At 33.8% G+C, this 18,237-nt stretch overlaps 1 protein-coding gene across 1 annotated transcript in view; it reads left to right on the top strand.

Moving 5' to 3' along the window:
- LOC145660835 (uncharacterized) overlaps window positions 1-18,237 on the top strand; it is an 84,436-nt gene that overhangs the window by 48,786 nt on the left and 17,413 nt on the right. Inside the window, exon 6 of the mRNA XM_081726256.1 lies at window positions 17,146-17,262. Within this exon, the coding sequence (XP_081582382.1) occupies window positions 17,146-17,262 (117 nt within the window). The remainder of the gene's footprint in view (window positions 1-17,145; window positions 17,263-18,237) is intronic.

The raw sequence follows: 18,237 nt of genomic DNA, 5'->3' as shown, positions 1-18,237 counted from the left end.
ATGCTCGGTCAAAGAGGCAATGTTATGCGCACCGTGTCTCGACACGAACTGTACGAGGGCCGACAGTATCTAGCGTTTATTTTGTGCTATATGTATGGTACGTGACAAGAAACGGATAACTCCAACCAATCACAATCTCGTATTTAGTTCCTATGGCTAGATTCGAGCGTGATTAAAAATATATGAGTCAGGAGCTTCTCGACCTCTTTTCAAAAACTATTATACATTCTATAGACAATCTTACGACCCTCTTTTTGTGCCACTTGAGTCTTACATCAGTTGTTATATATATAAATATATTATTCAACGTCCAGTAGCAGAAAATAATAACTACGTTAGAATTCTGTACCCTATGATCACATGTTGAAAGATTCCTGTGATACGTTCACTGAGAAACGAGAAGAGGATTGGGCTTGTAACTGCACATTCTAATTCCAACCACAAAGCCAGTTGCTACCTAGTCTTGTAGTCTATTTTTGTTCATTGTTCATTCATTCCACCAATAATATGTTACATAGTATCCTTTTTAAATAGCTTTAAAATGTCTGGACCTTTATATGTAACTTTATTCGTTACAAAAGAAAACGAAGACACAAAGAATTTTAAAGTTAGGATCTTAATCAGCAATATTAGGAACTTCATCTTTAATCACAACTATTGGAGAACATTAAAGTTATATATCAGTCGTTACCTGTCATAGGGTGATTTTTTTCTCTCTCTCTCAGTCACCGATTATATGACAAATGGAACTTTGGGAGTGGGAGTAGGTTGATAAAATGAGAATTAAAAATAAACGTAGTCTATAAAAGAGTTACATGGTTAGGCATATAGCTTCAATATATATTCATTTGCACACATCAGTTAATAAGGCATTAATACTTTAAAGGAAACAGGGTCTATACATGGATATAGTAAAAGGTGATATTATAGTATCAAGCATTAAAGAAAGACGTAGATTTCCTTTCTCACTAAGGCCGTGCACAAAAACAAGCCTGCAGACCGTAACTATAAAGTATACATTATAACAAATATCCTGCTGGATAGCATTTAGCTGCATTTATGTGGTCAGAATACGATTCTTTTTACCGTTGTATCAAACTTTCCAAGTTGTAGTTAAGTCGTATAGTCGTACGACTATAGCTGTACAGTCGTCCAAGTGTTGAAGGTGCTGTATTAACGCCAAAACTTTTGTGACTCATACTGAGAAACGAAGTTAGAATTACGCTTACCTCAGACAAATTACGAAAGATTATAATGTAACAGACTATGCTTAAAACAAGTAACAATATTACGTGTACATCCCATCAGAGTTTGTTTATATGGCATTATGTATTTTCTCAAGTAATATTGAAACCGAAAGTGGTAGTAGATTTATAATAATTCCGGCTTTAGTACAGAGGTAAGTGCTTTTAAGTTATAATGAGTAGCTACTGTAGTTTCCAAAGCATCTTCGTTTATACTTATGCCCACCGTCGCTTCGCGCTAGTTTCCTACGTAAGTATCGCCAAGAGTGAATATACATACAATTATTGTACAGTTGGTGCATGTTTTCGTATCAATAATGTAAAGCTTTGTCTCATATAGGACTTTTGGGTAGAGCAGTTAATAAAAAGAGCGTCCGGAATCGACTCCCACTACCAGTTTTTATTATAAAAAGTTTCCTCTATAAAAGTATTTACACAAAATACTGTACAAATTAAGCTCTCTAGAATCAAGGTGAGTTATAGGTTGTCTTTGACCGTGAGTTCGCAGACAGGATCTCCAACAGAGCCCCGTAGCAGGCTAAGAGAAGTGGATTTAAGGAACCAATGCTCCGTAGCAAGCAGAGGTGGGTTAAGTGGCCAACAGAGCCCCGTAGCAGGCTAAGCGAATGAGGTTAGGATTCCCAGACAGATCCTCGTAGCAGGCTAAGCCAGGAGATAGGATAGGCGTAGTCCCGTAGCAGACTAGAGGCCTGGGGTTAGGTTACTCCAAGAGTCCCGTAGCAGACTAAAGGAGGGTCACCAGAAAACTGGTGTCGAGTTGCCTTCGTCCATCCAATTTATAGGGTCCTTTGGGTGGCGGTGGCGCTGCTGCTCCGATGTCGTCTTCTACTCCGTGGGAGGGGCCAAAAGCCTTCGTCCGCATGTGATTATAGGTTCCTCTGGTGGGAGATCCTCTTTCCGAAGCATGTGGTGGTGTTTGTAAACATTGATGCGTGGAATTGCTTGTTTACGGCATCACATAGGATATTACAATAACCTTTTTAAGGCGTAGCAGTTTGCAGGCACATTATTGATATGTACGGTTATTGTGGACATGCACCATGATAATAACACTCTAGAATGGATTATTATTTTAAAAAAGGAAAATGAAATAAAATAATATTATAAAGTAGACAACAGCTCGTAAAACTGCACACCATGCTACTTATGTAGTGATCAAGAACGATACCCTCCAATTACTCTTAAAACTGTAAATAAATAAATACAAATTGAAAACTTAGTGCCCGTTTCGTACACCTAAGAATAGAAATTACACGTTATTCTTCCACAAAAAGTAAGATACAATAAATGTTACCTGTTGTTAATGCATGAGCTCGTAATTTGTGGAAATTATATTTTAAGAACAAGTTAACGTGAAGTTATGTAAACAACAACATTATATCCATTTATTTTTCTAAATTGTAAGTACGTTTCAAATATAAACAAACATTCCAAAATTTCAAAGTTTGTAATGTCAAATATTCTGTTACTACATAAAATATTTTTAAATTATCTTCCAAAATATTACTTAATCTTTGCTGAGCTGACTGAGAACAAAATATTATGTTTGTCAAAGTCACTAATGCACAAAAGAACTGAAGATAGTCGTATGGATTATATAGAATATACTGTAACATCTGATTTTATAGTTAGCTCGGTAGCCGAGAATGCTAAACCACGTTTCTTTGACATTTATTTTGTAAATTTGAAAGATCAATTTTACCTGGTACAAATTCCCCTGGATTCTACATTTTACTTTTTCCTCCTACGATCTAATTGTTTCATTAATGTATTCATTTCAAATATCTATATCATATAATTATGTCTTTTTAGAAAGAATACTAAAAATTTATTATAGACCTATATTTTGAGATCTCACCATTTCGGTGAGCCATTATGAAAACTTCACATCTAACCATTGAAGCAGACTTTATTCTTTGAATTTATAAAATCTTCTGCTCTGAGTCATTCTTTTTTCTAAACAATTGTTTATTTCCGATTCATTACACGTTCTTATTTCTTCCTCGTTGGCAGCAACACGGTCGCATTACTAGGTGGAAGTCAGATGGTGCGAGGGTGTTTCCTCTCGACGTTTCTCCCATTGTGCGCTTGTTTCAATGGAGGCACAACCAACCCCTGTTAACATGTCAAATTTTGTAGATGACCCCCCGTACCTGTAATTATAGCTGAAGATTATAACTTAAATAAATATTTCAAGTTGAAAGGGATTTTATTTTTCAGTGCATCATTTTCAACTATCCTCTAAACCTGAAAATATAAAACGAATCGGTGAAACGAATCAATGAATTGAACATGTGTTCAAAGACCAGTGAACATTATATTTTTTGTGCGTGTAATATAGTCAGAACTCTCGTCATCAACTTCTATTTTTCTCCATCATATTGACTCTCCAGAACTCTCCAGAAATAGTAAACGATCAGCCGTTAAAATTGGTTTGCAATATTAACTGAGTTTTCAAACCATATTAGGAAATTATATTCTTTATGAAGGCTATTGTAGTAGTTGTAAGCAATCAACAATCGTAAAAGTTGAAGGTTATATTTGTGTTCTAAAGTCAATTAACAACACTTTCAGTTGAATAACATACTCGGTAGCTTTTTCGATTGGGATTTATGATTCACGTCGAGTATCATGGCACATGGTTATAACGAACTTTTGAAGATTGCGACAATTTATAAACCTAGATAACTTTAATTAAGCAATATACAAGACATAAAAAGATATGGATATTTCACTCTACATAGAGCATAATATTAAAGCATCTTCTATGTTATATCATGGATCTTATTTTAAATATATAACCATTTATTTTAACTTGCACTTGGTTTGGGATTCAAAGGAAACTATGCAAGTCCTCTTTCAATAGTAAGCTACTAAAAGTATATGTTTATATTTAAGACCTTGGCAAAATATATGAGAAGCATTGACAGTCAGTAAACATCTAGTTTCCAACCGGACAATAAAATCTTGATTTGGATATATTTGTTCTCACGTTCGTCCGTCAATTGGTGCGATTCACCTCATCCAGGCGTTCAAAATATGCCTGGTGATGTATGAGTGTAAATCGAGCTACTGACGAAACGATATCTTCTATGCGCCGCATTTGATAAAGTATGGGACAATAACGTGTTTTTTATTTCGTTTTTAATTCTACTTTACCTGAATAATCTGAAGCAAATTATCTAGAACAAGTATTACATAATACAACTTTTTGTATAACAATAGGAAAATAAGTGTTAATTATAAAATATTTTACTATATAAATTTGCAATTGGGGAAACTGAAACACTGGTACCCAATATTTTGTTTCTACGTAAACAACAGGACAGTTATTACACGTAAGCAGTACTAATATAAAGGAATTAATACGGTGAATATTATCAATTTAATTCTGAAAAATGAGTTAAAGATGCAATAATATACTTTAGATATTCATTAAGAACTCTCACGACATGGTCAGGAGCCCAATGGTATAGCTATCACCTATCGTGCGTAAAGTTCTTTGTGTAATTCCAGCTGCGCTCAAGTAGGGGATTGTAAGGGATAAACACCATATGCTTACGATTACTCGGAAATTTTCCGTTACCTTTCATATTTCTTATTCCACGAAATTGTACATCATAACCATCACCCATAACCTCGAAGCATAATCGTCAGACGATAAACTTCGCTTAATATGACAAGAATGCTACTACAAGATAGTATCTGATGAAACTTATACGAATAACCCCTAACAATATTTCTGGCTTTGATCCTATACATATAGACAAAGGTAATATTTTCAAGGAGAAATTATTCCTAGAAGGAGACAGAGTCAGTGTGGTTAAAGCGCTAATATAAAAATGAGTTTGTTTATCTTTGTCCTATATACAAATGTATACTGTTCGTTTGACATACTTCCAACCAACTGTATGAAAGTGTCCGAAATTGGAAGAGATAGTAGGATATTTAGAATATCTTTGTGTGTATTCTAAGGTGAAAACTAGGGGTTTCATCGCGGTAGAGGTAGTTTAAAATTTATGTCAAAAATAAAGTACCTTACAAGCTTCTCGTATTAGGAAGATGAAACTCGCCGTGTAAATGATTCTTGTTAAGCAAGCAGACATAGAATCTAAAAAAAATACCAATGGAGGAAAACTCGCTCCCCCCAGTGGGAAGGAAAAATGTTGATATGTTATGAAATCGAAAATCAGAGTCTCTGAGATGAATAATGAGTTCGTCGATGTCATTTAAGTACAAGTGCACCCCCATTAGCTTGGGGGAGGGGAAGAAGTGATGAAAAGTAAAATATCTAACATTATCAGAGCTAGTATCGAATCCATGTTTTCTAGGATCACTAAGCTAATTAATAATAGCTCTGATAACTTTTAAGCCTAAGTATAATCAAAAACAAGTGAACGAGTCGCCTGTTCACTTGACCTGGGAATGTCACAGGCAACGTGTCGTTCCACGTCGTTATTTATTTTACTTAGTTCTTTATTTTCAAGTATTGCGGAAAAACTTGTTCTTCTTGTGCGAAACCGGGTACTTTGGTGATGGTCTTGATATAAATTTGAATTAATTCCAAACATGATTTATGTGAGTAACGAATTTAGCTATACATTAACTATCGTAAGTTAATGATTATGATCATTAAGGAAGACCACATTATTAACAGGAATTTTTCTTGTAAGCGTAGCTTTGAAGATAATATCTTTCTTATGAGACTTTATTCACGGAATGGGGGCTAATCAACGCTACGCTTCGTCGATTTGTTTGCAATTCACAACTAAGAAAATGCAAAATTTTGCAATAATATAGATATAAACACTTAACGAAGAAACGACAAAGGATAAAGAAGTATAGTAATTAGTTCATCATATCGTGCTGAACAAAATGATTTTGTAAAATCTAAACAATAATGCGTAGTTTCCAAGAAAATCAAAGGAATGTTTCTTTATTTAAAACTTGATGTTACACAGTATCTTGCTACCCATTCAAATGAAATTGGTGCTATAAGTAGACTCTGATCAAGTTTTTAAGAAAGTTGCCAATACCAATGTGGTTTATGCACAGTCAACAATATTATTACCAATGTTCTGGTTGACTCTCAAACTTAAGTTTTTTTTAAAAAAAATATAACATTTCCAAACATAAAACATGTGTCAGTCTATAAATTAGATCAAACAGAAAGAGATAAGGTACATTCTCATGCATATTTTTTTTTCAGGAAGTGGAGAATAACAATTTTTGAACTGGTATAAGTATGCTATTTTTGCCAATAATTCGAGCTTATATTCTCCTGGAATACGTTCGTTATGTTCAAGGGCTTTAGATAAGTTCTTCATGGCACTGGGGATGCAGAGAAACTGTTCGCACGGCTCTTTGTAACACTATTGTGTATGATGTTTTCCCTTTTCCAAATAAGGATACGCGCCTCTTTCTGGGACTCTCAGTATTGCATCGTAGTTGTTTCTAATGGAGGTCTGGGATAGCGCTAAGTGCGAAGTTGCATTTTCGAACGTAAATTATGTTAAAGTGAATGAAATGCATCTCTAATTGACTGAAGTGTATAGCTAGGGGTTCCTTTATGTGAAAAACGTCCACAAGTGGTGTATGGTATATGTATTTGGTCGTAATGAAATTCCATGTCTGAAATAACAGCGGGAGACTTTCTATTTCCGACGACAGAGCCGCGAACGGTGAGCAAATCAGTGACTAGCACCTGATTTCTAAGCTCAAAAAGAATATTTGGCCCGAACGCGCTACAGAAATGACAACGAGATGAAATATAAGGTTTAACGCTACCTCAAAAACAGGGCGCCAAGCTGATATGATATATGTATACAAAAACTGCCAAAGCACCTACAATAATGCATCGATCGAAATGATGATTATGTAGAAAAATTGACAAAGGTACAGGTTTTAACATTATGTGAATATTATTACCAATATGCGTTTCTTGAATTTCTTACCTTGCTATTGAGATTACCCACGCATTTATATATTTTATATGCTAAAAAGGTTAAAGTTACAGTGGTGCAAATCACATTTCCTTTCTACTCCGAGTAATAAAGTAAATTGTACTCTAATAAATTCAGGAGCAAAACAGTTTTTCTTCCTTTGGCACTAGAACTTGTACTTTTATCTCTTAGTAGTTGAATGTAGTTCTGACTTTTGGTTTCTCTTAACAGATTGACTTATTTCGGTTAGGTATCTTTGCCTAAAGCTTTCTTTTTGAAAAACGTTACATACACTACCGAAACTTTAACCCAATTATTCCTTATGTTTTGCTAACGGCGAAACACATACTTATTTTATTCAGTTCTGGGAACTAAAAGGCTCATCACGAACGCAAATGAATAGCAAGAAACTCAATAAATACTATGTTGTTTAAAAATTATATTTTTGTCGAACCTTCAGATGATAACAAATTCAATTAGAATTATTCGTTTACGAAGTATTTGATTTTTGTGACGTACCTAATTGTTTTCTCTGAGACAAATTAAGTGTCCTGGAGGAAAATTAAGTTTGCATTATTGAAACCCAAAAGATTGTGACGAATAAGGTAACTTGTTAGTATAAAAAGTTTTATGATCCTGATTAATAACAGAAAGAATAACTAGGATAATAAATAGAGTGACTCCTTTCCATGAACTCCAATTTTAAATAAGTAACAAAAATGTCCTAAATCTCTCAATTTATTTAAGTTTATAAAAATGCAAAACTCCCCGCAATAAAATACAAGTAAATAAATAATATCTTCTATTTTTGTGAATCAATGTAGTTATTGTATTATAAAGAAAAGTGTCTACCAGACCTTATAATGAAAAATATAATTAGCAGATTTTGACTTATATTTGAAAGTGTATGTATCCTGAAAATTTAAAACTCGATATACACCGGTGTATATTTAAATTCCTCACGTGCATTTGTGCATTGATGTTATTGATGTTTCTTATAATATATAAGAAAAAAGAAAACAACGTCCCTGCTTGTTTCTATTGTAAATATATACATACACAATTTTGCAATTTTACTTAAATTTTGTACTCATAAAAGTAATGGCCATTTTTTATTAGCACGTACAATATCTTGCGCTCACTTTAGCAGTAGATTTCGCATTAAATTAGAGTTTAAACGAAATAAAAGACATTCATTATTGTGTTGACCTTATGTACAAAGTTCAAAACGAATAATAAACTATTTTCTTTTCTTTAGAAAGTAGATTTTCTGAACCTAACGTTATGATCGGATTGAGGATTATGAATAAAAGAAAAAATATATTAAGATGAAAATAAAATTAAAACTAATGAAACTAAAGTTTTAATGTAATGTAATACATTCGAATACACATTTAATTAAATATATTTCGAAACAATTGTGGACAGGTAGCTATATAATCGGAATCATGTGGATTAGTGTTAGATATAACAACTGTTGATAGTAAAAAAAAAAAAAGATACACCAACTTAACCCCTATTTGTGGAAAAGATGTTAGGGAAAAACTCTGAGCTTAAGTTTGAACTAGAATGCAAGAAAATGAAAAATGGATATTTTGAGATTTTATTCACCAAACATCGAGTTGATAAACGTAACTTCAAATTATAATTAAAGACTATAAAAGAATTATGATGTATTTTCTACGACTGCTTATTAGAGGACTGTGTTCTCCGTTCTACTGCAACGATTTTTCTTGTGTCTTGTGTTCTTGTCATAATTTCACTGGTAATAAATTAGTAGTGCAAGCCGTTCTAAAACTTTGTACTTTCAATTCTTTTGAGACATGATTACGGCAAGTTCTAACGACGTGTTCGTTTGAATTGGAGGCTAGTAAACTATATAAGAGACTATATCAGCCATAAAGTGATCTCTTTCTGTCAATTCTTTCAGCAAAAAGTAAAAAAAGATAATGGAAAGGATTTTTATTGATTAGTTTTCAGAGAGAGGATACTTTTATAAGCATTTATTTAGTGACTGCACACAATAGGCGTTTACGTATACTCATTTAGTATCAAATGCTTAATTAAAATTTTTGAAGAAAACCAACAATGAAACCAGATACATTTACTCGTTATTGAACTGTACGGTTATAAGTCTTTCGACGATGTGAGTGGAGCAATTAATATTTCAAATTTAGCAGTAACTATTAATGTTCATCTTTCAACTTTAGAGAAAAGTGGAAAAGTAATCGTGACGGAAAGAAAGTAACAAAGGTAACGATAAATGTGGAATATTTTGATAAATAGAAAGTAAATAATGTCAATAGTCTTTCAGTGTTACAGCTTGCTGAACGGCAAGAAAATAATAATAACATTTAATATTTTATTTAATACTTTAAGCAATTACACATAAATACTAAAATTTTATAGTGTACTTTAAAATACTTTGCTAATATTCTGCTCATAAATTATGGTGATATTTGACAATTTTCAAAAGTAGTTTATTACAATTTTCAAAATATCACGAAATGTAAATATATATATATAACTAACTAACTAACTCTATGGCCTATGGAACCCGGAGGTTCAGTACAGCGTTCACAAAAGCTCTCCACTGGCTTCTATCCTTAGCTAATTGGATCCAGTTTCTACTTTGTATTCCTATCTCTGCGAGATCCATCTTAATATTATCCTCCCATCTGCGCCTAGGTCTTCCTAATGGTCGTTTTCCTATGGGTCTACCAGTCATGACTTTGAAAGCGTTTCTACTTTCTTCCATTCTAGCTACATGACCTGCCCACCTAAGCCTCCTAGACTTGACGACCCTAACAATGTTGGGTAAACCGTATAAACTATGTAGTTCCTCGTTATGAAGCTTCCGCCATTCCCCATTCTCGTTCCTCTTGGGCCCGAATATTCTTCTCAGGATCCTGTTCTCAAATACTTTCAGTCTATGTTCTTCCCTCAGAGTAAGCGACCATGTTTCGCAACCATACAGAACAACAGGCATGATTATCGTTTTATATATTTTAAGCTTCAAATTCCTCGACAGAATTCGCGACGACAAGAGATTTTGAACCGAATAGTAACACGAATTCCCTGCTTTTAGTCGACATTTAATTTCTTCGTGAATATGATTTTCGTCTGTTAATATTGATCCTAAATATTTGAAAGTATCCACTTTATCAAAAGTATTATTTAATATTTTAACGCCTCCACAATTTGCCGTATTACGGTCCCGCCGCACTACCATGTATTTAGTTTTCTCTGCATTTACTTCTAAACCCATGTCCCTGCAAGCGTTTAGTAAGATCTCTGCATTTATTTCTACTGTTCTCCTATCATCCCCTATTAAATTTACATCATCAGCATATGCCATAACCCGGTGAATGCCGTTCAACTCTAGGCCCTGGTTGCTATCTTTGATTTTCCTTATAGCGTATTCCAGCACAAAGTTAAATAATAATGGCGACAACGCATCTCCTTGTTTCAGGCCATTTTCGACGTGGAAGCTCGTAGACAAAAATTTTCCTACCCGGACTTTACTTTGGGATTCACTTAAACATATCTTAATTAATCTAATTAGCTTTCTCGGTATTCCAAGCTCTGTAAGAACGTTGTATAATGTTTCTCTCCTAACCGAGTCGTAAGCCTTTCTAAAATCAATAAATAGTTGATGTACCGGGGTATTGTATTCCCACTTCTTTTCGAGTATTTGGCGAATGGTAAATATTTGGTCGATAGTTGATCGATTTCGTCTAAATCCGCACTGATAATCTCCAATAATTTCATCTGCGTATGGGGTCAATCTTGCTAACAGAATATTTGAAAGGATTTTATAGGATGTTGACAGAAGAGAAATGCCTCGATAATTATTACGGTCAGTTTTGTCGCCTTTCTTGTGAATTGGAACAATGATTGACTCTTTCCACTCTTGTGGCAATTCTTCCTTGTTCCAGATAAGGAGAATGAGTTTGTGTATCTTGTTCCACAATTTTTCGCCTCCAGCTAAAATTAACTCAGCCGGAATTTCATCTACACCCGGAGATTTGTGTTTCTTTAATTTCTTTATAGCGGCTTCCACTTCTATTCGATTGGGTTCTGGAATATACGGTTCTGCGGTGTGTATCTCCTTTTCTCCACGCACATTAGTTTTTGGCTGCGTGTTCAGCAAATCGTCAAAGAAATCTTTCCATCTATTTAAGAGGCTATTCGTATCAGTAAGAACTGTCTCGTCAGATTTCTTTAATATATAAGCACGAGGTTGATAGCCTTTCTTAAATTCGCTGATCCCCTTATACATATCCCGAATATTTTTATTTTTACTATTATCTTCAAGTTCCTTAATTTTAGCTTTCAAAAAATCCCGTTCCTTTGTTCTAAAAGTTTTGGAAGTTTCCCGCCTGATATCTGCGAAATTTTGTGTAGTTATTTCATTCGGATTTTGTAGCCACCGTAATTTTGCCTGTTTTCTCTCCTCTGCTAGTTTAATGCATTCTTGGTCGAACCATGGTTTGTTCCTACGTATTTCCGCGTGTCCCAATTTTTCTATTGCTGAACTTTTAATGCTATCTCTAATTTCAATCCAAGTATCCTCAACACTAGTGCACTCCGAGTCTTCTAAAACCGAGAATCTATTCGAAACTTCAATCTGGTATTCCTCTCTTACCTGGCTCTCTCCTAATTTCTTTAAATTAAATCTCTCCGTTTTCGGACATTGAGTATTCCCTTTATTCAACGATAATCTCTCCCGTATTATCGCTGCTACCAGGTAGTGATCAGTGTCACAATCAGCCCCTCTAAACGACCGGACGTCAATTATGCTAGATTGTCTTCTTCTATCTACTAAAACGTGATCAATTTGATTATGTGTTTTTCCGTCTGGTGATGTCCAAGTGTATTTATGAACGTCGCGATGTGGGAATTTTGTACTCTTCACGATTAGGTTTTTGGATGTTGCAAAGTTCACGAGTCTAACACCGTTGTCATTACTTTCCTTATGCAAACTTTCGTTCCCTATAATCGGTTTGAAAATATCCTCTCGTCCTACCTTCGCATTGAAATCCCCTAATAGAATCTTCATATGGTATCGCGGGAGTTGGTCAAATATCCGTTCCAGTTCTTCGTAAAAACTATCTTTTATATCGTCATCCTTATCTTCAGTTGGAGCATGTACATTTAAAACAATAATATCACACCACCGTCCCTTAAGAGTAATAAAAGAAAGTCTGTCAGTAACAAATTCAATCCGTTTAATTGCTGGTAATATTCGTTTGTGAACGAAAAACCCTGTTCCTAACTGGTGATTTTTATTTCCTTCCCCGTAAAAGAACGTAAAATTTCCGGAATTCTCAGATCCATTTCCTTCCCACCTAACCTCCTGAACTCCTACTAAGTCCATCCTGTATTTCTCTAACTCACTCGTTACAGATTTTAACGCGCCTGCCCTATAAAGACTTCTAATATTCCATGTTCCAAATCTCATGTCCATTTTCTTTTGCTGATGTCGTGCCAAGTTATCAGTCCTTGTCCGAGGCTTTTGTGAATGTTTCTGAACAAGTACCTTTTTTTACAGGATGAGGGTGTTAGCCTTACCCAAACCCCCAAGCTGGAGGACCACTCCTAGTCGTCTGTCCGCGACTGCTTATTCAGTATATTCGCAGCTAACCTCTATATCTAGAGGCCTTCTCCTCGATCCGCAACCTGAGGACGCGCCATGCCGTGGTGACAGGAACCCACGTTACACGGAAATATATATATATATATATATATATATATATATATATATATATATATATATATATATATATATATATATATATATATATATATATATATATATGAATAATTAAAACGTAAGATTTGGTACCTCCTTAATATTGTAAAAATAGAAATTATATTATCTTTTACTTGGTAAATAGTTAGTATTTTCTTTTAAAAGTTATAAAATATAATTTAATTTAATATTTTATATAAACGTAATATTTATAAATGTTAACATGTTACAACAAAGTTAAAAAAGGTCACTGTAAGTAAGAACAAATATAAAGGCCTTAGCTATTTACGTAAATTCTCACAAAGGGGAAACCTATATTTTTAATATATCGCAGTAGTACAAAAATATCTCAGCAGGATATGTGATATTTACTTTATAAATTATTATTATTTTTATTATTATTAAATTAGCCAAGTGGACTTCTCCCTTCGCAAGAGTTCCTCCACTGTTCTTCTCTTTACTTGACGTAATTGACCTTATTTATACAATATGTCGTTCAACTGTATAAATGTTCAGTGTTGTCCTTTATGTTAGAGAAGAAACGCCTCATCTAGTTCCTTTTCATATGGTAAGGTACCAAGAACCGAGGACACGTTGGCATGTTGGATAGTAATAGTCATACGTTCAATTAGAAAAGATATTTAACGAACATCTTCAGAAACGATGGAAATGCGTCTGCCTACCTCTCCAATAAAATGAAGACTTCTAAATCCCCCAAGCACCACTAGTCTTGATGGAAATTCGAGCAAAAATAAATATATTAAGGAGGTTATTGCATTTCTTTTGCTTTTCTATTATATTATCAGCTTTTTGTCATAAGGCTATAGTTACAACTACAGCTGCCATAAATACACATATAAAAATATAATTAGTGTAAAATTTTAAAACCAACATAATGTTGTGCAAATTAATGTTAAATTTCTTCAAGACAACTTAATAGCTACATCAAAATGAAAGTAAAATCTAATGTTGTAAATTTGAAAATTATAAATTTTTGTTCAGATATAAAGATTTCTTAAGTAAAAATTTACGTAAAACATTACTCTCGTGACTTCAGTACTCTCGGGACTTAGTACTAAATGCTTAGATTGCAAACTTACAGAATTTCAAAATTTTCCATAAACAAAAATATAAACAAGCATAATTGTGTTTAATACCTTCAGGATATAGTTTAAATTAAAAGATAGTATTAAAAATAATGCAAATGTAAGTTGTTGGTACTGTTAGAGCTTTATCAAATCAAATTGTGTTATATTAGTGCAAATTTTTGCAATGCGGTTCATTCGTATTCTCAGAGTATTGAGTAAACAAAACATAAAAGTTATCAACTTCATCAGGGATTTTTTAAGTATTACAAAATCTGAAAATAACATAATCAATTTTACAGAAAATCTTTCACTGCGGTCGGAATAAGGTTAATGATAAAAATACCTTATTTATAAATTAGTAAGTAATATAATATGGTTACTAAACAATATTATAATATTACAACAAAGTTTGGGTATAAGTTACTTTCATGTTATAACTTAAAATATAACTTTTTTGCTAGCAAGTTTCTTATTCTTTAGCAACAGAACATAAAAGTATAAATAATACTTAAGTTATCTACAAACTAGTGAAAAGTAAGAAACTTCTTTTGTATTTCAGCGCTTTGAAACAACTGAATTATTACACGATAGTTAAAAATATTACTTTTTGTATGTAACGAAAAACATATAAACGTAAGAACAAGAATGTACGTATATTTAATATACAAAAGAAGAGAAATACGTGAGAAGTCAGGTTGTCGTGTTGATACTATATCTCGTTTCCTTAACGGGTGTTTGTTAGACATTTTTTTACATTCTTTCTCAAAGCCGAAAATTCGGAATGAAAATGTTAGCACGTACGATTGATTAGGAAGCATTCCTTTCAGTCAATACTCAATAATTAGTAAGTTATTTCAAGGCCAGTTCGATACGAACACACATACGACCGAAAGAGATCTATGCAAAATTGTAAGCGCTTACTATATTTTCCTCTTTTCCTTTTCGAAACTGAAAGAAGTACAGTTTTATGATGGAGTAAACATCGAACTAGACTTTCCTTCGGGGCGATACTTCAGAACTGACATCGAACCAAGAACTTCCGATATGTTATAAAGCAGACCCCAAGTTTCTCCTACACTATTTCCTAGAGCTTCAGAAGGTCGATTACTCACTTTATTGGCATTAACAAGAAATAAGATCAATTAAACCATACATGATTGTAGGTAGTGAGAGTTGTTTTAAGAATCTCTTAGATCCCAATGAATTGCCTATAGTGATCTAGTAGAAACAAACCTTACGCACGGATATTTCATTTCATCTTACAAAGAACATAATCTTAGTGATCCAAGCCGATTTTGAAAAAAAAAATTGACAGGTAGATACAACACATGAAATAAGCTAATTTTCTGCGGAAAAACGGTTCTGAGCAGCGAAAGACCCCATTCAAAATTTTGAAATCCGACGACCCAGAGGGCAAGAAGAAGTAGACCATCGTGAATGAAATTGTGCATAGATATTGTAGAATAAAATAACGGAATACATGTTTCGTATTTTCCTTAAAAAAAAAAAAAAAATGGGTGGGGCACAGACTCCTACAAACGTAGGATCACGATATTATCCAACTTTGTAAAAATAAACTGGTAATTCAAAATCTTATCGTACATGCGGAGTTGCAACAAAACGACATTTAGAGACAATACGCAACAAATAAGAAATCGCTATTTCGTAAGGAAAAACAATGTGGTGGCAATGACCCCACTTTCAAAGATTTGCATTTCAACACCACGAACACAGGCAGAACATACAAGCGTACGTCCAGAACGTTGCAATTATTGTAATTTATGAGAACTATACCTGTCATAACCTATTTTCTCACTCTCGAACATACTCAACTCCAGGTGTTGTATGGGCCACAACGAAAAAAGGATTTCAACTACCACCGTTCAGAAAGATGGCAGCTTCGAAATCCTGCATACAACCATATATATAATATGTATTCTTCTTGAACGCATCTACCCAGATATCATACAATTCCGTGGAGGATATAAATCTAACCAAGAAAATTGTGTCGCTTTTTGTGAAGGTCTGTGTTCCACTGGCCCTCACACCGTGAGTTGAATGCGAATGGAGATAAGGCGAAGAGCAGTTGTTGCTGTGGATATATCCAACATACTACCTGGTTGTGGCACTTCATTTACCCTGTGAAGTTGTGTAGGGACAGAGTGAACACGAGATTTTCACAGAGCGTCGCAAGCGTGTTTACGTTGTACGAACTCAAACAAGGGTCAACACCGCTGCAGCGGGGTGGAACATATGCCAAGCCTTTGGTAAGGGTGTCGTGGCTAGCGGATAGTGCAGCGGTGTCGGAAGACAAACATATGTACAAAATGAAGATCTTCAGGTAGCAATTGAGGCGAACAGTGCCAGACATGTGAGAAACTGAAACTACAAATTCGTGTGAGTGGAGAAACCATTGGGGAGCACCTCCATCAACTTGAAAAGCACTACAAGATGATTAGACTCTAGATCAGAAGGCAACGCGAGCAAACACCTGTGTTTCTTTGTTTTCTCGTCTGAGGAATGACACATTTCTGGACAGGATGTTGACATTTAATGAGAAATGATTCCTGTACGAAGTTTCATGTCGCCGTTATCATTGGTTAGCATCCCATGAAAAGGTTCTAAAGCAGCCGAAATCACCACTACACCAAAAGTAGGTCCTCCTGTGTTGGGCCGTGTTTTAAAAAAATGTATGTAAATAGTTCACATTTGAGAGACCTGGAATATTACCATTACATTTTGATTGAATTTTATATATTAAGAAGAGAAAAGGTTTACATTATGTCCTAAGAATAAGGGTTACACTCTTTGAATTGAAGATTTGTACGTAAATCTTGGATCGATATTATTATTATTATTATTATTATTATTATTATTATTATTATTATTATTATTATTATTATTATTATTATTATTATTATTATTATTATTATTATTATTATTAGGATATGATCACGACAGGGATGGAAATTTTCTTCTCAAGAATTTTCCATGAACTATTTTTTCTATGTGAGGAGGATGGATAACAGCTATTGTATTCGTAAAGGAAAATTTATGAATATTTAATCATGTAATTTTAATTTCTTTATTTACAGAAGCAGAAATGTTTTTACTTAAATTGTCTATTACCATTCTGTGTTTGCTGGTTTACATACAAGCTTCTCGTCGCAAAATGTTATATCCAAAATCGAAAATACAAGACATGTATAAATGTAAGTATCAATCTAATATTCATTTTAAAATTAATCAAGTTAGAAATTTCAGAAACATTAATGTTCAGAAACATAAATTGGATAAACAATAAAGAGGCATTACTTTATTAGTTCTAAATAATATTGTAACTACATAAGTTTGAACAGGAATCTTGTTAATACATAAATGATTATTCTCTTAATATTAGACATTCTTCATTCATCGTTGTACTTAATCTTATTTGCTTATGATATCGTAATCTTCTTTGATTTTTATTAGAATTAAAATTACTGTATATTTCGGAACCCAAGACGACTACTCATTCAATACTGTTTTTCAAAAATAATTAATTAGTTAATTATTATTTCTAACAAGGGATTCTATTGTGTAGATTTGAAGAACGTACTACAAAACTATGCTAAAAATCAAATCAGATACAGAAATCGCTTAGACTTTCTCACTGGAAATGTATTCTACAATAAATATATGAATATGTAAGGTTAGAACAGTACACAAAGACAGATAAAAATGAAATGAAATTTACGTCCCACGCTTACCGTTTGAGCTAAAGGAGAGGATGATGATGAGAAATTAAGGAAATGGTGCAATGAAGAAAGTGCGAGGAAACGGGAGAACTCCGACAAAACTCACGCATACGGTGTTTGTCGACCACAAAATCCACTTGGCGTGAGCTGGGATCGAAGCAGGTATTCCGCACACCATAAATGAACGTTATACCACTGCGCCAACGCAGCCCCACGGAAGAGAAATAAAGTTAGAGCTTAATGGAAACTCATGGTTCTGTTCACTAGAGAAAAAAATCAATACCATACAGTGTACCCTGCAAAAGCAAGACGACTTCATACTTTTGGGAAATAAAGCCAAACACATACAGCTTACATACAGTTTTAGGTACAGAAATATACAGCACTTTACAACAGCAAGACTATACAGTGCATGAACTTTTCTTTCAGTAGATGGACTTACTAAAGCTT

Source organism: Thermobia domestica, chromosome 9, assembly GCF_964235325.1.
Source record: "Thermobia domestica chromosome 9, izTheDome1.hap1.1, whole genome shotgun sequence".
NCBI lineage: Eukaryota > Metazoa > Arthropoda > Insecta > Zygentoma > Lepismatidae > Thermobia > Thermobia domestica.
The sequence above is the reverse complement of the archived record's forward strand: the minus strand, read 5'-3'. Positions and strand labels throughout refer to the sequence as shown.